At 38.4% G+C, this 22,538-nt stretch overlaps 1 protein-coding gene across 6 annotated transcripts in view; it reads left to right on the top strand.

Annotated features, from left to right (window-relative positions):
* The window catches only part of DCDC2 (doublecortin domain containing 2), a 151,735-nt gene that overhangs the window by 103,444 nt on the left and 25,753 nt on the right, over nucleotides 1–22,538 (top strand). For all 6 annotated transcript variants that reach the window (XM_045551884.1, XM_045551886.1, XM_045551883.1 and 3 more), the window contains one exon: nucleotides 21,192–21,292. In XM_045551884.1, the coding sequence (XP_045407840.1) occupies nucleotides 21,192–21,292 (101 nt within the window). The remainder of the gene's footprint in view (nucleotides 1–21,191; nucleotides 21,293–22,538) is intronic.

Here is a 22,538-nt window from a genome sequence, read left to right as displayed (position 1 = left end):
CGGACACCAGCTGGGTGTCCTCTAATTCAGTTCTGATGCTGCCTACCTGGAGATGGCGTCAGATCCTGCAGGGTGAGGGCTCAGTGCCCAAAACTGTCATCCTGTCCCCTTCAAACACCAATCGCAAGTCTGGGCCTCCAGAACTCCTAACCAACAGGCTTCAACTTGGGGTTCCCACAACCTCCTTTGGGTTTGGTTAATTTGCTGGAGTGGCTCCCAGAACTCAGGGAGACACATTTACCAATTTATTATAATGGGTCTGACTAAGGTTCCAGATGAAGAGATGCACAGGGCGAGGTATGGGGGAAGGGGTGCGGGACTTCCACGTTTTCCCCGGGCACACCACCCTCCAGGCACCTGCACGTGTTCGGCTCTGCAGAATCCTCCATGCTCAGTTCTTTTGGCTTCTTATGGAGGCTTCATTACATAGGCATGATTGACAACTACGTAGAAATGTGATTGGACAAAAAGTGCATGGCCTAAACCCAGCGAGACCTGTCTGTTCAGATTCTTTCTGGCCTCTCTGTGCAGCATTTCCTTCTCTAGGGCATGGGGCAGGACCCTCTCTGGAATAAGGGTCTTTTGATCCACAGTCAGATCAGAAGAGTCCTGCCTTGGACACGTGGAAGAGGACAGGAGAAGGTCAGAGAGATTCTGTTTCCTGAGGCTGCTCCTGAGGCCTAACACATCCAACATTATAGCAAAACACTAATAAGGGCTATGGGAGTTACGAGCCAGGAACTGTGGATGAAAACCAATGTGTATATCGTAACACCGCAGTGCTCCTCTGTGAACTTTCCATCCATCTCTATGTCTATATATAGTATGTCTGTGTGGATGCAGATATGTAGATATGCACACATGTGTGTGTGTATGTGTGTGTGTGTGTGTGTGTGTGTGTGTTTATCCAGTTTGCACATTTTTTTCAGTCAGGGACAAACTTGTTTATTTATTTGTGTCTACTGCAGCTGATTCTAGGTTGATCACAACTAATAGGTTGTTCAACATATTGCAGATGCTGAGGAGTTACTGACAACTTAATTATCTTTGCATATCCAAGTGAAATGGTATAAACATTTAGTTCCATTTTTAAAATTTAAAAAGCACCCAGAGTCCCACAGCAGCTATGCATTTCCAAATGTATGCTAGGGCCACAGACTCAGCAACCACTTATAAAAATCTGGGCATGTAACACCGCAGTGCTCCTCTGTGAACTTTCCATCCATCTCTATGTCTATATATAGTATGTCTGTGTGGATGCAGATATGTAGATATGCACACATGTGTGTGTGTATGTGTGTGTGTGTGTGTGTGTGTGTTTATCCAGTTTGCACATTTTTTTCAGTCAGGGACAAACTTGTTTATTTATTTGTGTCTACTGCAGCTGATTCTAGGTTGATCACAACTAATAGGTTGTTCAACATATTGCAGATGCTGAGGAGTTACTGACAACTTAATTATCTTTGCATATCCAAGTGAAATGGTATAAACATTTAGTTCCATTTTTAAAATTTAAAAAGCACCCAGAGTCCCACAGCAGCTATGCATTTCCAAATGTATGCTAGGGCCACAGACTCAGCAACCACTTATAAAAATCTGGGCATGGGAGGGACCCCCAGATTGGAGGGGGAGACCTGTGTGTAGAAAAGTTGTGAATGACTTAAATGTTTTCATTGTCATTGTTCTTAATGCCGTCTTTCATGTGGCTCCAAGAGTAGTATTTCTAAAGCACAAATCCGAGGGAAACACCCACACAGTTAATATTTTCTTAATTGATTTCATAAACTCTGCTAGATGCTAAGTTTACAAAGATGAGTAAGATGTGGTCTCTTCCCTTGAGACTTCCTATCTAAGGCTCTTTTTAATGTAATTTACAGGAGCTACATGAACCAAGGAATTCACAGATGAGTTAATTTAGTCTCTGTAGTCTGGGTGGTACGTGCTACCTATAGAGAGGCAGATCAGGGTGCTGTGGAATCACAGGAGGGGACATGGGAGAGGCCAGGGTAGGTGTCCTGGAGGGAGGAATGCTTGAGGGCTATTGTGAGCTCATCTTCACCAGTGGTTCCTTGGGACAACACTCCCCAGAGGGGCTTGCAAAACCTTCCACCTTTTGGTTTCTGCTACCCCGGTTTCAAGCCCTGATATGTGCATGTGCAATAGCGTTGTTATTATTATCACAGCCCTGGGAGTATTAGTTGAGTTAATGTATGTGGAGTACTTGGTACAAAGCAAGCACCATAAAGTGTTGTTGTTATTTAACTCTTCTGATCACTCTTTTTAGAAAAGTTATTTCTATATTGGGACTTTGACAGACCTCTTTGGTTTTCTTCCTACCTTTCTCACTATGTCTTCTCAGCCTCCTTCCTTAACATGGTTCCTCTAGTTTATTCTGCCTCCCCTTAATGCTAAGCTCTTAGGATTTGCTCCCTGACTTCTCAGGCGAACACACTAATCCTCCTTCATGGTTCTACTGCCTCCCACATTTTTCCAGTACACCTCAAATCTAACTGCTTCCAGGGTGGTCCTTCTATTGCTCAAATGTCAGTGTGTTTCTCCTCTGCTTAAAACCCCCCCAGACACTCCCCTTTTCAGGATTTAACTCCTTTACTTGGTTTACAAAACTTCTTCTGCCAACTGGCCCTCACCCACCTTTTAGGCCTTTTCTCTCATGACTGTCTCCCTCCCTTCCAGTGCTTTGCACCTGGGGAACCCTTTAGAGTTCATCAAATGCACAGGGCCAAGTTCATAACCTATAACCTGCACAACCTTGCTTATGCTATTCTTTCTTTCACGTCAGCTTAGGCATCATCTCCTCTCATGCCCTTCACCTTAGGTTTGCAGCGGCTCTGTCCTCTGTGTGCCATTGTACCCCAAGCACGTGTCCATTAGGCCACTGGAAAACGTAGTGTGCTGATTTGCATACATAGCCATTTCCCAGAAGAGCGAGGACACTCTCTGATTCTCTGTATCCTTAGCATGTAAGGAGCAGCCACAGTAGCTGGTACAGAATTGGTGCTCAGAGAAGGAACATGTGAATGAATGAACTAATGAAAGTGTTTATAAACCCTGGTGATGCTGGTTTCATGCCGCCTCCGACTGTCAGGGAGAAATTTTCCTGAACTCTTCCTTTTTTTCTTTCCTGAGAGGGTTGGTGGGAATCTATGTGCTCCATGGGCATCTGCAGATGATCTACATTGTCTCAATTCTCTGTGTTAAGACAAAGGCCAATGACGAGATCGGGGTCATTTAATGCATTAGAAAAAGCAACTTCTCACTTTTATTTCCCACCGCTGGGAAGACCCAGTACAGTGAAGTTTAAGAAGTTTTAGCTTTTAAATCCTTTCAAATAGATAGTGGTCATAGCCATCATTTTTTGTCTGTGTCAGTTTTGCTTTTCTTTGCAAGTGCCAGTTTGGTGGTTACATTGGCAAGTGTGGCAACTGTTGCCAGCTGCACATCCTCAGACATAGGATAATTTATAAAAAGCCTGGTTGGCACCATCCCTATGCAATGCAATTTATGGCTTCTTTTTATAAGCTAACAAATTCAAGGAGGTAAGTCAGATGTGCAAAAACGTTTGCATGGATTGCTTATTTAACACAGAAATTTCTTTTTGGGATTGTCTGTCATTTATGCATTTATTCAGTTATTCATTTGCTAGTGTGGACCATCTCTGACCATTCAAAGGCCTTTCCAAAGTTAAGGTAAAATTACTACAACCTGTATGAGTCTCATAAAATAGATAAATTGAGAAAGTGAGAGTGGATAACTTATACAGAAAATGTGGGTTTTTGGATGCTGTTTCAAGCAGGAGCTATGCAGCGCTCCTTGTGTTTGCATAGTTAGCCCTGCTCACACATGTGCAGAAATGCCAGCCTCTCCTAGGGCTCCTTTGTGACCACCTGAGACCATTGCATGTGGTTTCACCATCTAGCTTTAAAGTGTGCAGCTCAAGATGTATTTAAGAATAACGTGGTACATTTAAATGTAAAATTGGACTGTGCGAATATTCTTAGAATTGTATTCATAATGAAGTCAACTCAGTTAGACACAGTATCAATGATTTGAGCTCCTTCTTTACTTAATAGCTTTTCCCAAAAGTTTTCTGATAGAGGTTTGCCAGATTCCATTTAAACCCAGCTGTGGAATTCATTAATGTGTGTTAAGTTCATTTGGCCACTGACTTTCTGAAAAGGAGAAAATTGATTTTTTTAATACACACATACCCATATAAAATTATATACTTTTTCAGTCTTTTTTCATGAAAGTTCAGCTTTTGCTCAAAAAAGGGAAAATATATTCAAAAAAGCAAATGTGATTAGAAATAAACGTGGCTTTAATTATGATAGAACTTTGTAACCACTGTTTAAACAGTTATTCAATTTTTTTATTGTTTTTATTTTGTATTCTAGTATATTCTAGTGCCTTCTGGATATACTATTATTATATCTGTAGCTCAACTTGTTATTCTCTCCTTATTTTTAACTCTTCTTTCAATGTAAAAGATTATACATAAGCTTGAGGAACATCTAAAGAAAACAGATGGTTTTTCAGAATTTCTTTACCCTGAAATTAAACCTCTTGCTTTTCGCTTTTGAGCTAAGAATAAAAATGTTATGGATGTTCTCATACTGTGTATTAGTGCATGTTACACTCATATCCCACATTAACATTTTTATTTCCACTGAGATTTCTGATATAATCAGGTATTAAACCTGTGGTTATTTTGGCAATTATGTCTTGTACAGAAGGATTCCAACAGCTAAACCTTAAGTAAGGAAAAAAAATATAGTTTTACTTCATCTGGGAGAGAAATTATCCTAAAGGATGGTTAGAAGATTCAATGATAGTTAACATTTTTAAAGAAAAGCTCACAGGTAGAGTTCTCAGCTTTCCATTCATTAAACAAAAAACAAATGAAACTTTTTCTTTCTCCAAACTCCCTCCAAAGCACACACTAGACTTAAACTCATACCTTGCATTCTGTGCCAAAGTTGTTCATGATTTTGAAGTTGATAGCTCTTTCTTTGTTCTCTCCTCTGAAATTTAATTTCTTACACTGACCTAAACATTTGATGTTTTAAAGAATATTCTCTTTTTCTCATCTCTTTTCCCAAAATAAGCCCATCACCATCCAATCCCTTTCCCCCTCCCCTCCCCACCCAGGCCTGCTATTTCCATTTATAATTTTTGAATTTGCTTCTTCTCACCCATAACTTAGGAGGAGGCAGTCTAAAAATTCAAAAGTTAAAATAGCTTTCCCCTGTGACTCTTTAAACATTTGTTCAGGTTTGGTCTAATTGGCATGCTTTGCAGTTGATTGCCTTAATAGTGCTGATGCTTCTCCCAGGTTCTGTGGATAATGATGAGTGTAATAAAAGGTATCATGGTGAGAGAAGCTTGGGCCTGGGTCCTGGCTCTGCTAATTCCTACCTATGCAACCTCGGGCCAGTTATTTAGGCTTCAGGTTTCTTATCCATAAAGTAGGATAAAAATACCTACTTCACAGGGTAATTGTGACGACAGTGTTTAGCACATGGTAGACATGCCATAAAAAACTAGAGCCCTTTCCCTCTCCTAGCTCCATACGGGGAGCTATATGTAGCCTGCCCATGTTGTATGTTATGGGCAGTGGGAGAAGCGAGTATGAAGAGTATGAAACAGTCTCATCTCCTGTCTGTAGCAATATCTAAATTGTCTGTCACGTGGAACTGTTAGGGTATACAGAGCAGGATACAAATTTCAGAGAAGCGGAAGACTTCTGGGGAGTTGGCCCTCAAGTTGCGTCTGGAGGGGAAGAATATGGCTGCGAGGAGACGGCATGTGTAGAGGTGCAGAGGTGAGGAGTTGGGAGTGGAGGAGGGGAGGACAGGCAAGTGAGCAGACATCGCGGTTCCCTTGGCATTGAGGGGTCTCGTTGCAGAAGTGTGGGACATGTTGTTAGAAGGTGGAAGTTAGGCCGAGTTATGCTGGCCTTAGAAGTTGGGCAGAGGAGTTTAGACTCAACGTAAGACTCACCAGGAAGCTGATATTCAGGTAACTATGGTGCCTCTCAAGTGGATTATCTTTCAGGGTGATAAAGAGAGAGGGTTTGTATGCCTTTTGTTTTCTCCATTGTAGAGAAGTAGCTTTAAAACTTTCTAACCATGATCTGTAGCATGATAGACATTTACGTCATGATCCAGTACACCCACATATGCTTGGGGGCGGGTATTTGTTTCATGAAATAAAAGTTTCATGAAACAATAGTTACCCTTACTACGTGTACTGCACAGGCCTGGCTGCAAATTTGCAGGGTCCAGTGCAAAATGAATATGTGAGGCCTCATGTTCAAAAAGTGCTGCTAAAAGTGCTTAAATATATCTTTTTCCCCTTCTTCCTTGGGCTTTCTCCTGGACCTGTCATGATTTTTTTTTTTTTGCTATTTATTGTCATTCTAAGTAAAGAAGAATTAAATTAAAAATTTTAATTATTCATAGGAATTTTATGATTTATCTTTATATCATGTAATGTTGGTTTTAAATGCAAACTATAAGAGAATTTAACTCATATGAAACTAACAAAATTGGCCAACTGGCATTTCTTACTTTGTGCCCGTATATGCATTTTGTTCTTACCAGAAGAGTGGAAATACTGCATAAAACAAACTCAAGTGTTTTTATTTAACTTCTTTGATATGTGTGCATTCTACTAATCCTCTCTGCCTTAGGCTCTCTGGTAAGTAAGGACAAAAGAAAAGGAAGCTGGGGCTGCCTTAAGTTTCCCTCTCCTTCTATATTGTCATTTTCAGTGTAAATGTTTGGCTAATATTGGGAAGTAACACAAGCAGGAAAGAATAGGACAGGACATCCTAGATCATTCTTATTTCTTAGAATGCCATTGCTTTCTTTCTTCCTTGGAAGCAAGTTTTGGTGTTAATGGTAAGTGTGGCCTCTGGGGCTGTCAGCCCCCCTGCAGTCTCTCAGATGATGACATAACATGCTTGGCTTGGGAACCACAAACACGCATATTGTGCATATGTCCTCCTCTCATGAGCATGCGCTATGGTTTCATTGGACTTTACTTACAAAACACAAGTTCAAGGATAAAATTGAGAATTTCAAGATGGAGTCAGCAGAGCATTAAACCAGTTGGTGGAGCCCTTCATAGAGTGGGTCCTATGTGACTGAAGAGTCACATGCCCAGGAAGCCAACCCTGGCGCTGCACTCAATTTTCTGTTTTCTTTTCTTTTATTAATAATAACTCCAGTAGTTGCCACTTATTAAATTGATGTTACCATCACTAATGGCCCATGATTGGCAGATTAGAAAAAACTGGTAAAGCCATTAAAAGCATGTAAGTCCTGTGTCAGATTGTTACAACTAAATCCTGCTTCCACTACTTGCTGTCTGTGCACTTGAGAGTATCTCTGTTTCTCGTATGTAAAATATGGATAATAATAGTAACTACTTCATAAAGTTGTTATGAGAATTAAATGAATTAATATGTGTAACATGCTTAGAGCAGTGTTTATCATATAATAAACACAATATTAGCTAATCATCATAATTATTAATGTTATTATTGTTAATCTACATCCTGCTGTAGGTAAATGCTGAAGAAAAAGTGTTTCTTGACTATATTAGCATTTCCACTTATCCTAAAACAGATATGTTCTTAGGATTATCAATATTTGTGTTTTGTTGTGTCTGGAAGTATATGAAATATAATAACCAAATAAAAGTTAATTTATACCACACTTAATGCAATGGAAATATTTTAAAAATTATAGTTTAATAATAAATAATTAATTTACCCTCTATAATTTAAGTAAAAATAATAATTAAAAAATTTAATGACAAAATCCAATAGAAGATTACTTTTTTCTACTTCCCCACACATTAGAACAAGCAGATAATTAGCATTTCTCAATTACCTGGTAGGAAAGAGCAACAATATCTGAAAGATACCATTCCTTAAACCTAAGGAGTCAGAATTATTTGTTTTGGAATGAAATTTTTAGATGATGAATTATAGGTAAAAATGCTAGAGGAGAATTCTTCCTTTTTTCTTTTTCAAAGTTTTTATATTTATTTATTTTTTAAATTGACAGATGGAATGGTATATATTCTGTCTTTTCTTTTCTTTCCCTCTCTTTGTATTATGCTTGGAAACGACCTCCATACTGTCTTTTCTAAAACGCAATGTGCATGGATTTTTGTTATAGATACAAGCCAAATGCCTAAGTCGTAGCACTAAATGAAAAGAGCACAGAATCTGGGGGACACTCAATCAATATCTTTTGGAGCAACATTAAATCAAAGTGAGAAAAACGCTGGCCGATTTGTTTTGCTCTGTTTTGAATTTCCTTCCTTGATAGTTTTGTAATAAATAGTACTATTTTATGGCTCATTTGCGTATTTCCCAGCATTAATTGAGGCTATTGAGATCTCTTTTCCCAGTGATGGTTTGGCATTTCATGTTGAATTGATTCTTTCAAATTTGGTACTAAATTAATATATAGTCATTTTATATCTGAATGTTTATGTTAATTGCTGATACATGGGCATATTTGCAGATAGGTAATCATCTTAAAATGGAGTTCAACAGAATTATTTAAATGGACATAGGCTATTTTAAATAAAATTTGGAACATGGTAGATATTGCAGAGAAAAATATCTTATGGAAAATTTGTTTTAATCAGCCATTTATTGATAGCCATTCCTTGAATTGTAGAACTTTATGCATAGCCAAAGCAGATATGCTAAACTGAGTATGTTGTAACTTCCATTTTAGCATAAAATGGAAGATTAACCACCAATTAAAGTGAAGTTGTATCTTTAGTAAAGCATCAACTCTGATAAAAATCTGTCATCCTCTTCAAAAATTACTGTAGATCAGATATAAACACCTGAAATGCTAAGATTCAAGAGATTTCACTTTGATTGTTAAAACACGTAGAAACATACTAATCTGTAAATTGCTGAAAGAATTAAATTGAAAACGCTTAGATTTAATGAGTAACTTGGGTATACTACATGTGCTAATTACATTAGATAAAATAATCCAATCTCTTTGTTCAGGACGACTGATTTGTACATTTACCCTGTAAATCACTTTATCTTGAGTGAGGACCACAGTTCCCAGAGCCACTAGCACCTCAGTGTCTCGGAATTAGATTAGCTCTGAATGTGGTTGATACTTGCTTTATGTTTATAGTAGTACTAACATTAAATACATTTTATAACATATTATTGTTAGTAGTTGAAAGTGAATGTTGGAACTTTAGATTATTAAAAGTGTTATTCAGTAATAATTGGGATTAATAAATAACTTTTGAAAACACATATTTAGTCCATTTTTATTTTCATATTTGATCTATATATTTAATCCCTTAAAAGTATATAATGTGTGTATAATTTGGAAACAAATATTTAGAGAATGATTTAATTCTTCTACCTTGGGTTTATCAACTGCAGATAGATTTGGAAAATTTATAATCCTGGTTTCTCTTTAGCCTGTGTTTTTTTTTTCTTTTAGGTTCCTTGTATGAATTCTTAGTAGTCTTCTGAAGCTAAGAAATCTTTAATTTCTCTGTGGGAAATGATTGTTAATGACTGTAGGCCAGGTGTGCAAGTAGAAGGTACTTTGTTGCCTGGATGGGTGCTGCCCTATAGGTTTCTCTTCTTCTTGTCCTACCTCCTCCCCCGCCAACCTGCAGTGATCACCATGTTGTGATTCATTTAGGTATTTTAGCTAAGGTTCAAACTCCAGTAAATATCCGTATAGCAAAAATGACCAATAGATTCATGAAATATATAATTCTAGTTACATGTATATTGTCAAATGAATATGATCTGTTTTGGTTTAATTTGGCCACGAGTGAATGGGAATTGTTTGAGTTTCTGCTCAAATCAGACATGCTTGTGCATTAGGGACATAGGTTTAGCAAGAGCTTTACGGTGCTGACATCTGTGATAAATTCACTGGAAGGCAGGAGTCGAGAGAGATGGGATTTAATCCCCTTTCATCCCTGCTGCCTTCCTGGCCTCGGGCCTCCGAGTTAGGTTTGGCAGGGCTGTGGTCTCTCTGTACCTCACAGCCAGTCATAGTGAAAAAGTGGTCTGCTTATATGGCCTTCACTTCTTTACCCCCTTTTTATACCAGAGCCCAGTGTAATCTGGTTTCCACACTCCACTAAAATGACTCTCACCCAGGCGACCACACCATGGGGATGCCGAAGCTGCAGGACACTTCAGTACTGATCACTCCTTCATTGTTGACTTCAAGTTTCCCACGGCTTCCTTGACAATCTACTCTTTTTTTTCCCTGTTATACCTTATTGCTATTTCTTTTCAATCTTTGTGAGTTTCTCTTCTGCCAGACTTTGTATGTTGTTTCCTAGAATTCTGCACCCAAACGTCTTCTATTCTCACCCCAAGTTCTCACCCAGACCCACGACTTATCTGTCATCTATTCTGACTGTTCCCAAGTCTATGTCCATCTCTGAGAACTTTATCCTAATTAACAGACTTGCATTCCCAACCACTTACTGGACATTTCTATCAGGATGCTTAAAAGCGAACTCACATCAATATTTCAGAATCAGAGCCCATCACCTCCCATCTAACCATGCCCATTCCCTTACTTTCTTTGCTTGCACAGTCTTGATGAATAGTTCTACCAAACCACGTCGACATCCAAGCCATAAACCTGTGAATCCTCCTTCACCTGTTCTCTCTCTTATCTCCCACATCCTGGTGGTCACGGAGTGCTGTCATCACAGCCTTTCAGTGTCTCTTGTATCCCCTCCTGTCAATCTTCCTGCCGTCGCATTTATCCAGGACCTGCAGTGTGCAGTGCAGTGCTCACCCCATGACCAGGATGGTGCTGCATGCACACTCCTGACCCATCATAGCGAGCTTTATTTCCCCTTTCTTTGAACTCTCCTGGCTACCAGCCTCACTGCTCTCCTACTTTAATACATTTTGCCTTTTGTGGCTTCAGTCTTACCCACATTCCAGGCATTCTTTTCAATAGTCTCAGTCTCAGCTAGTCTCACTCTGTCTTGGTGTCTCCACTTCAACAATATCATTCTAGGTGGTCTTGAGTAATAATACTTTCCACATCTCCTCCTCCACACACAGCCTGCCATGAATCCTCACCCACTTCTATCTAGGCAACCCTACTTCCAGGACGCTCCCCTAGCCCCGTGTGCCCCACTCCCAGCTTAAAATCCTTCATTTGCTCTTTGTCATCTTCACAATCAAGTTCACATTCTTGGTCATATCAGACAGTCTCATATCCTGCCACTCCCCAGCCCTGCAGCCTGGCTACTGATCTGCCTAGATTCCTGGAACCCAACATGCAGTGCCTCTAAGCCTTTGCACGTGCCAATCTTTCCATCCAGAATGCCTTCCTCTGCTCTTCAGTGGCTAACTCTGCTTGTCTTTCCATTCGCACCTTCTGTCTCTCACAGGCCTTCTTTGACTGTCCCCCCGACCCCTGTCCATCTCCCTTTCTTACTTCTATGTGCTTTCTTAACAGCCTGTGTAGGCTTGCTTGCTATGCTTGTTATTCTGTGCTATTGCTTTTTCCATTTAACTCCCCCAATAGATAATAAAATTCTTGAGGTCAGTGCCTAGTTCATCTTTTTGTTTTTGAGATAGAGTCTTGCTCTGTCGCACTGGGTAAAGTGCAGTGATGTCATCGTAGCTCACTGCAACCTCAAACTCCTCATTCAAGTGATCCTCCTGTCTCAGCCTCACACACCACTGCACCTGGCTTATTTTTCTATTTTTAGTAGAGACAGGGTCTCACTCTTGCTCAGGCTGGTCTTGAACTCCTGAGCTCAAGCAATCCTCCTGCCTTGACCTCCTAGAGTGCTAGGATTACAGGAGTGAACCACCATGCCAGCTTAGTTTGTCTTCCTATGGCTGGTGTCTGGCATGTGCCTGAGCATGAGGAGGCTCAGTAAATATTTGCATAATAAACAATGAATGAACAAAAAAATTTTAAAAGAATATAAAAGAATACTAGTGTTTCTGTTACATGTAAATACTCCATTTGTTGCCATGATACATTTTCTAGAGTACAGAAGTGTGGCTCTTTTATAGATTGACATATGCAAGGTCATTTGGAGGTAGTTGGACCAGCCAGAATTAAGAACAGGAATTGTGAATTTTAGGCCAAGGAAGTAACTCCAAGTCACTGGGGTGGAAAGAGGAACACTTCAATTATTCTGATGAACTAAAACTAATTTGCAATGTAAATTTTATAAGAGTACAAAATTAGAAATGAAGGAGTAAAGCTATATATACTTGTCGGTTTATGTAAACCTGCTCAGAGGCACTTCGTTATTCTCAATCCTATGTATCTGATATAGGCTTTAGAAGTCATGTCAAAATTTATATAGGTTATAAAATAATTGAGCTATGAATTATGCATATTGTAAATATGTGATTTAATCTTTGTACTCTGAATGTTTTTGATTTTGATGAAAATTTAAAACATTTGTGTCTAAAAAGAATAAAATGGAAATGCAAGGATAAGAACAAAATTACCTGTGATCTGGGGAAATCAATGATAATAATCCTACTTTTGTTTTCCGTCTACACTTAAAATATTTTGTTACACATTTAAAATTTAGCTAAAATAACTTTGGTGGTTAAAATCAATTCTATGCAAATAGTTAATAGATTTGTATATCAATTGTATAACAGATGATATTTAATACTCTTATTTAAAAAACGGAGTTGAAGAATAGAAAGAAACCAGCTATTTCAAACTGGGCAGTTAAGAAAACTCAGCCCATATAAACATATGGGTAAAATTATTTTTATGTAATATTATAAGTTGCCAAAGAAAAAATGACTTATGTTCTTGTTTCTGTAAAGAGTTTCCATTTGACTTGATGGGACATAATGAAACGTGTGGAGATTAGTGATTAGAAAACCTTTGGGTTATATCACTACTAAATTAGATGCACTCAGAACATTAGCTATCATTTGATTAGTTTTTCAATCGTCCTTACGATGATATATTTTAACTCAGAGGGGTGGTGTGAGGAGGGATATTATATAAGTTGTAACAAGGATCCGAGGAGAATTGGCTAATATCCTTTCATAAGGAAGTGTCATTACATGTGAATCTGCTCTTCATGTCTCTCTCACTACTTGTTAAACTTCATGAAGACTGTGTTCTACTGAGTCATCTTTCTGGAAATGCTTTCTTTAATTTTCAATAAGATGTCATGATGACAACAATCTATATCTATGAAGAATTACATAAAAATTCAATATATGTCACATATGAATGTAGTTCACAATAACACTAAGCTAATGAAAATTATTTTTATATCACCTTGTTACCAATTCTAATTTTTTTTCTGGGTCTGGTGACTGATGTGACATATAAAGAGTATTTCCTTATAAATAGAATTCTTTTCTTCTTAGGATATTATTTTATATACTCATTGCCATAAACTCCTTTCCTACATTTTTTTCTAGTAAGCTACTGGTATTAATGAGCTACTTTTTGAAATTAACATTTTCTTTTAAATTTAATTTAAAATTTTTATCAGGCAGTCTCAGTAGTAAGTCCTAGTAAAATGTTTATAGTCACATTACACTTCCTTGCTTACATATAGAGCTCCCAGTTAATAGATACCTAAGATTTCCATAAAGTATTCAGAACTGGGCATTATGATGCTATTTTTTTTATTTATCCTGAAAAATCTGAATCAATTTTGAAACACTAAACATGTTAAGATAAGCTTTATCATACTATTTAAGAATAGTTTTTAATAATTTTGGTGAGAAAGCAAGAATGTGGGCCTTAAATACTGATTATCATCAATTACTTGAATGTACCATTCATTTATTATTTGGAAAGTTTATTTGAGAACATTAAAGAATTGTAAAATTGTTAAGCTGAAATACTGATGCATTGAAACAAGGAAATGCTTTCGTTTTAGCTTTTCTAGTTGCAGAAAAGCTAAAAACACACAAGGATTTAGTTCATGTTTCAGTAGGGGAAACAGATTCATATTTATTATGAACAACACAGTGATGATGTGACTTCCCTACCTCAGCAGCTCTGCTTTCATTTCTGAGGCAGTAAAATTCATAAGGGATAAGTGAAAAATAATTGAGGAGCATTTTTATTTTTACTACAGTGTTCGTTATTGCTTCGCTGTGTAATATACACTAAAATGTCTATTTGCGATTCAAAGAAAAAAGATTAGAGCTGAATTTGGGTGTAGTGTGCATCCAAGCATTGAATTTGATCCTTCGTGTAGTAATTGAATGAGAGCAGTACTGTGTATCAAATTTATCCTTGCTGTTTACTTTGTTAGCAAATGGCTTTTATAACAAAGGTTTTAGGGTGGGTAGGACTTAAAAAATTGAATCCCTTTTCTTCTAGCAGATGTGTGGGTATCTGGGGATGGTGGTGGTGTTTTGTTCCTTTTAGGAGAGTGAGAAAAAAAAGTAATAACAGTTAGGGAAGGAAAACAAAAGGAAGAGGGCTCAAAGGAGGTTTTTCTGACCGCAATCTTATTAGCAGCAGGAGCAGAGGGTGTCTGAGCTGCTTGCCTTCACCCAGCAGGTATCTGCAGGAGTCAGAAAGGGGATTTGTGGAGGCTACTGCTCCAATGTTCTCTCTAGACCATAATTTTTGGATACATGTTGTAATAGTTTTCCATTGCCATTGTAACAAGTTACCACAAACTTTGTGGCTTAAAACAACACACAGTTATTATCTTATAGTTCTGGAGGTCAAAATTCCAAACTGGGCCTCACTGGGCTAAAATCAAGGTGTGGGAAGGGCTGCATTTCTTCCGGAAGCTCTAGGGAAGAATTTGTGTCTTTGCCTTTTCCAGTTTCCAGAGCTGCCTGCATTCCTTGGCTTATGGTCATTCCATTTTCAAAGCCAGCAATGGCGGCTCAAGTCTCTTTTATACTGCATCACTCCAACTCTGATGTTCCTACCTCTCTCTTTCACTTACAAGGACCCTTGTGATTACATCGGGTCCATGCAAATAATCCAGGATTATTCCCTATCTCCAGGTCAAAAGATTAGCAAGGTTACTCCATCTGCAACCTTAACTTCCCTTCTCCATGTAATGTAATGTACTCACAGCTTCCGAGGATTAGGATGTGGACGTCTTTAGGGGGCCATTATTCTGCCCACCACACAACAGAGTTTGTTGATCCCTTTGTAGGTTGTACTCCAGTCTTCTTTCTCTTCCAGTCTCTTTGTGCCCCTTCCCACTCCCCATCCAAATGGTAACTGCCAAGTGTGGCCAGATTGGGGCAAAAACCCTGTAAGAACACGAAAAATTAATGCACAGGGCTAGTTGTTGGCTCCTTACATTCCATCTTAATACAGAAAATATTTTTGAGTGCACACTCTTCATTTTTCCACCAAAGACCTTCTGAACACCCTCTATGTGCTGAGCACTGTTAAGTCCTAGAGATGGAGCAGTGAACAATATGGACAAGCTACCTACTTTCTTGGAGCTTATGCTTTGGTGGAAACTGATCAACATTAAATTGACAAAAAACCCCCAAAATATCACCCAGCACTAAGTGCTAGGCACAGAATCAAAACAGGGCAATATGAATGAGTGAGTGGCTGCTGGAGTTGGAATGAGGGAAGTTTCCTGAGATCTGATGGACAAGTAGCCAACATGTGAAAAAGGGGAAAGAACATTCCAGGCAGAGTCTAAGGACAGAGCCATAAGATAGGAATGAGTTTCCTTCTGGGGAACAGAATGAAGGTCCATGGAGGTGGAGTTTAATGTGCAAGGGGAAAGGGATATGAAATGTGGTCCAAGGAGGAGTTAAGTGCCAGATCACATCTCTGCAAGCTGTAGTGAGGAACTTGGATTCTGTATGGGATGCAATGACATTGGAGAGTTTCTAAGCTGTAGAATGAGTTAAATATTTTTAAAATAATCTATACAATCTGTTAATAACATTTGGCTGTTTTGCAGAGGATGATTATAGGATAGCAAGAGTGGAAAAAGAGGGAAGCTAATATGTAAACTATTGTACTAGCCCATCCAACAGATAATAGTGATTAGACCAAGTTGATAGTGGACACGGAAATAAATGAATAAATTTGGGATATATTTAAAAAGGAGATTGAATTGACAAGATTTAACAATGGAACTGATATAGGAAGTGAGGAAAGGAAGGAAATAAGGGAATTCCCACATTTTGAGATTGAGTAGAAATGCCCTTTCCTGGCATGGGGAATGTGGGACGAGCAGTTTAGGGTGGGGAGCCAGAGTTCTGTTTTGACTATGTTAAGGTTGAGATGCCTGTTAGACATCCAAGGTGAGACGTCAAGTTAGGCAATTAAGTAGGTATATATGTTTTGTGATCTCTGAAGAGGTTGGGGCTGAAGACATACATTAGGGAGTCGTTGACACATTGGTGGTATTCAAACTGTGGTCTTGATGAGATTGCCTAGCATGAAGAATGTGTAGATGGAAAAGTAGACCACAGTGCAGGTTTGGTGTGGTCCAACACTTAGAAGTCGAACAGAGGAGGATGCGTTAGAAGAAGCTGCTGGTGATGCTGGTTAAATGAGTAGATTGAAATGAGGAGAGGGAGAGAGAGAGAGAGAGAGAGAGAAGAGAAGAGAGACAAGAGCAGAAGAGAAATATCCTACCTATGTTAAAGGTTGCTAACAGATCAAGTAAATGAGAACATAAAGATGATCATTATGGTCATTGATAATTTTGGTAAGAACTGTCCATGTGGGGTGCTGCTGTGGAAGATGGATTAGAAAGAATCGGGGAAAGTGTGGGGGTGAGGATGAGACAGTGACTCCAGACAGCTAAGCACCGGGTGCTCTGCTAGGGCAGGGCATTCCAAGATGATGCACCATCCCATTATTACTTTACCCAAGAACCTACTTTTCCTACCTATATAAGTTTGCTTCTATATGATGAAGAGGCATTTTATTATTATACTTACTGTGTACAATTAATTTTAAAGGAAGCAAAATTGCCAAAACTCAAACAAGAAATTTCATGAGCAGTTGAAAATTATGCTAATGCTCACTAAAAGGGGATTTAAAAGAATTTTTGAGTATGTACACGCCAAGAGTTCACAGATGGTAAGTCAATGGCAAAAAGGGTCACTTACCTGTTGATACTGGTATGGAGTAAGACTAAATTCCTATTTCTATGAAGACCTTGAGTGACACTAATGCTGCTTCTGTGTCTCACTGAAGGCTAAAGTATCACTGCTCTAGGTGGTATGTAACCTTCATGAGTTGTGGTTAGATTGTATGATGTTGCTATGGCAATAACTGTATAACCATTGCACATAATAATTGCTATTATTACCTAAATCCACCAACTTATGATGCAAGTTTAAATTAGCAGTAATAATAAGGGGAAAGTGGTAAGGTTTTGAAGTGCTTGAATAATATTGCCCTTGATAAATAATGTAGTACTTTTGTAATTTTCTTATGGACTCTATCCTTGCAAGCAATTGTTTTAAATTTTCAGTGTTTTGTCTTGGGCTTCTTCCGTGGAATGTGTCTTCAGTTGCTTTTTACCATGGCATTGTTAGAAGAAGAACATATTCTTGTTATATCATTCAAATTCTTTTCTCTTGTAGTTTGGCCTTGTTGGCAATTCTTTGGTGTCAAGTGATTTCAATTTTCTGATTTAAGGCTTGATTTACTTTTGAACATTCACATTGGCTCACTGATCTTGGCCCTGGATGAAGTATATACACATACTATTTCTTATATATAATACTTCTAGACAATGCCAGAAGTTTCATGTTTATGTAATTCAGTTTAACAAACATCTCAAAACCTGTTTTGAGGCTGACATTGTGTTAGTCACAGGACTTACAAAGACAAAAATTGTGGTCTATGTCTGACGGAGCTTGTGGTCTAGCAGGAAAAGGGACAGAATTGGTAAAAGAAATTGATAAAATTAAGCGTGACTCACGAATAGGCGAAGTATGTGAGATAGAGGAGTAGTGCATAGGAGTAAGTTGTGGGTTCTGTTTGGTTGGGGGTTAGGGGATAAGATTGGAGGCACTTTTTATAGAGATGTTGGCAGCTGAATGGGACTTGAACCATGAGCACAACCGCCAACGGGCAGCCAGCCGGGACCAGGGCAGAAGTGGTGGGATGGGACATGAGCTAGCACAGCGGTACCATGACCTACAAGTTCTTTGGTCCTGACTGCACACGGGATGCTACTGAAGTCACTCCGTGTGAGGAAAAGGACGTGTGGTAAGGGGGAGTTGAGGGGGTGCCAGTGGAGTGAAGAGTCATAGCATTCAAGTCAGGGTGGTAGAATGGCCCATCACTTGGGTTTTGAGGCTATTCTGATGGTGAGATACAGGATGGGGAGACACATGGGTTGACGATGTTTCCTTTCAAATGAGGTAGAAGAAGCATTCGAAGAAGAGGCTGAGGATGTATTTGAGTTAATTGTATCAAAACCAGGAAGCCAGCGTGCCCAGGGGACTGTTTTGGAAGGGAGGGTTAGCTACGGGGCAGAGTGGGTAAGGGACAGGGGCGTGGGGGGGCATAGAGCAGGAGGGCGTCAGCACAGGGGAAAGAGGTGACCCAGGGGACTTGTCTTTTGTCTCATATTTCAGTCGACATTAACTAAAGGCTTTGTGTAGTGCACCATGCTTACTCTTGGAAAACGAGGACTCCGGGCAGGAAACGAGCTACAGGGTGTGAATGTGGAACGGTAAAGAGCCTGGGGCTCTGTGATCTCTCCCCACGAGATCCTGCCTATTTCCCAGGGTGACTATTATGCTGTGGGTTATCATATGTATTTACCAATAGATCAAATGAATAAAATCTACTCTATGCATTAAAAATTTCCTGTTTTTCATTATTCAGTATTGTTCATTAATTCAAGTATGGGACCACTACATGTAGCAGTTCATTACATTTTCAAGTAACATTTAATGGCATAGCAAATGTTCATGATATGGTTTTAAAGTAAAAGATTACTTTTAAAATTGTATATATGTCTAATAAGGTCCCAGTTATATGAATGTGTGTGTGTATCTTTGAGAGACAGAGACAGAGAAAGAGAGGAAAAGAGTTGTCAGAATATTAGTGTTGGCTGTCTCTGGGGCATGAGTTAGAAGGACATTTATTTTCTTCATCTTCCAAGTTTTCTAAAATACATATGTATTATACAAACCATTTATAATCAAAAATGCTATTTAAAAATATTTTTTCTCCTGAAACATTATTCTACCTTTAATTTTATATGACATTTATAGTAAAAATTAAAATCCTAGTAGGCTTTCTCCTGTCACAAAATCACTTTCTAGCTGTTCTCCCTCCTTTTTTTTTCGTCACTGTTTGTTCCTGTCAATTCCTTTCTGATCTTCATTTCTTGCTCCATGCTGCTAATGGAGATGGCTTAAACATCTTGGTTCATTGATGAACAAAAGCCTCCCCCTACATCCAAGGAAAACATTTTTATCTTTGTATTCTATCTTTGTGCCACTGTACACAGTGTTGAGCATTGCTGAGTTGTCTCATTGCTGTTTATGTCCTCATGGTTGCCATTTTCTATTCCGCTGCCCTTTCGATTGTATTTTACTTGTTATTATTGATTGTATTCTTTTTCTCTGGTGGCATGCCTATTCTAAAACAAATCTGCAAACAATTCATAGCTCTGCGTAGATACAGTTAAACATTTCATTGAATGTGAGTATTAAGTCTATATTCCTTTGCTATCTATAGATTGCTCTTTGTAGTCTCTTTGTAAGCAAGTGCAACATTTGGATGCAAAAATGTCATCCAAAAAGTCATGTACGTAAGTCATAACTGTAGTCTACTGAGTCCAGCATTTGACTGTGATTGTTGTCTTCTAAGGTAATTTCAGAAGTCAGAAATGAATGTTAAACATGCCTCCATCCTTTCTTTCCTTCCTTCATCCCTTTCTCATCTGGCTGTATCTTCTCAGCTTCCGTAACACTCTGCTATGGTCCTTACTATAGCACCTGCCTCAGTGCACCTTATTGGTGGTGTATTATCTCTGTCTCCTCATCGGACTGCAGGCAACTTGAGGGAACAGCCCACATCTCATTCATATCTTAGGCTGTCCCATTGTCTCATATTGTGCCTAATATAATTGGTCCTCAACAAATGTAAAAATATATTTTACATTTAATTAAAAGTGACTTCATAACTTTAGCAATATAAAGTATTATTATGTGAAATGTGTTAAATAATTGTGCTCTGGGAAATAAGTTTCCATTAGAGAAGTAGAAAGGGTTTTAAGACAAAAGATAAAAACATAATTTCTAGGCTTAGGGGTAATCAAATACTGTAATAGATTACTAGGGAAGGAGGTAAAATCTCCATCCCTGGAGAGCCTTAAAAATTGGACAGGGAAAACATCTGTGAGGGTGGCTGAAGCGCCGAACCTCCCTTGAGGCAAGTAGATAGACAGAATGACAAATGGTTCTGTGATTCTTTGATTACTTGGCCTGGAGAAGGGAAGGCTGAGGGGAGACATTAAAACTACTTCAAATATGGAAAACAGCTATTATTGCTTTCCAGAGGGAAGCATGTTGAAGGAGCTTAACTTGAAGTCTTAGAGATTTAGGTTACATTTTATAGTTAGGGATTTAAAGTCATAGGTTGTGAAAATCTCATGGAAATCTGCATAATCAATGGTATTGATCTTTTTGTAAGATGTGGAAAGTCAGCTTTATGATTCTGTTGCATTAAATTTTTTATAATACTCTAAATAGAGATAATTATTTCAGTACATTATATTGAATGTATAGCATTCTCTTGAGTCAGGTAAATTTCTGAAAGTAGTATTTTAAAGCACCAAGAATCATTGTTTCATATATAGGAGGGGAGAGCTGAGAAAATAGTTGTGAAGTTCTTCCCACTTCAATAGCTGTACAGGCTGTTATGAAATCAATAGCCAAAGAAGGAACAGGAATTTCTCCAGAGCTTTTTATTCTATTGCATCAGCCTTGTTCTAACCACTGAATCTTTTCTCAATCAAAAAGTAGAAGAACTGGGGGGCGGGGAATGGGATTACAAAAATCCTATCACTGAAAAGGAAACCTGAATACCTGTTAAAAATGATCAATAGGTATTTGATTGTAATTTCAGCTTTCAGCCACAAGATGTCACAATTGGATTTTGATTGTCACTGTGTATTTGTCTCAACAGATGAAGGCATTTTCAAAGCTGGCGCAGAGAGGTCTGAAACGCGAGGGGCAGCAGAAGTCCATGAAGACGAAGACACTCAGGTTGAGGTTCCAGTTGACCAGGTACTCTCCATGCCTTTAAAATATGCATAAGCCAGTTGTTCCTGTTTTTAGTTCAAGTTGGTGTCATCAGCTACATACCCTTCCTGTTCCTGTATTAGTTAAACCCTCTCAAGTGCCATGTGGCTGATTGAACTTAAAAATATAACAAAAAGCACCCTTCAGTTCTTCCTAGTGTTCCTAAAAAGAATAGCCATTTGAACTGAGTCTGTTTTCAAATATAGAAAATGGCCTATCTTTGAAAACTGGCACTGAACAGCAAGATGGGATGGAGTTAGGGATAAGATAAGATGAAGAAAGTTCGATACAAAAAAGAGTATTGGCTTGGGGTTTTTATCTAGGAAAAAAGTCCTTCTCCATGTAGAAAAACATTTTTTGAAAATGCCATGATAGTCTCTCCTTTAGGGTCCTTGAAGTTGTTGTGGTTGGAATTTGTTTTTCATAAAGAAACTGCTTATATAAATGCAACTCAAATATTTGCTATGTGTGTATTGATTTTCTTTCTTCGGCCAGTGTCCCCCTGTACTTTCAGGAGTGTGCATGTGTACATGCACACACTTATGTGTGCTTACAGAAGGGACTCAGTAGTGTTAATTCTGGCTAACTGATGCAAGAAAGAAAAGGCAGTCATGCTTTTTTAATAGAATTCAACAAGCTTTCTTGCAATTCTCAGTGGAGGGTTAGAATTTAGAGAAGAGGGGGAAATGATAATTCCAGACTCAGGGGAAAGGGAGAGAAGTCACTAGGAATCGCTACTTGTCCTCTGACCATTATGTGATATTTCCTTTTCTAAAAGCAAATTTCACAATCTGGCAAATTCCATAGATGATCTTCTCAATTGTATTTGTCTTAACAGTGCAGCAGTGAAATTGCTGCTTGATTATTCCACAGGCATTTTCTGCGAGTCTCACCTTCCTGATGAAGAGCCTAACATGCTAAAAATCACGCAGATTTCACAAATCCAATTTACTATCCAGGATTAGCTATAACTAATAATTTTTCATAAACTCCAGTTATAGGTATTTTTTCCTGAGGGAAAATGGAATTTTAAGTCTTCTGTGAAGCTATAATTAAATATTATACTTTAAGACAAAGAAGAGTAACCATCATGTATGTATAAAACCAAATAGCTGCAGAAACCAAGACTAATTTATATTCTAAAGTCAAAATGCCAAATATTAAGAGAGAATCATAGCATTATTAGCAAAAGAGAAATCTGTCTGTTAATCACTTATTAAACAACTTGCAA

Source organism: Lemur catta, chromosome 5, assembly GCF_020740605.2.
Source record: "Lemur catta isolate mLemCat1 chromosome 5, mLemCat1.pri, whole genome shotgun sequence".
Classification (NCBI taxonomy): Eukaryota; Metazoa; Chordata; class Mammalia; order Primates; family Lemuridae; genus Lemur; species Lemur catta.
This window is presented reverse-complemented; position numbering and strand designations above follow the sequence as displayed.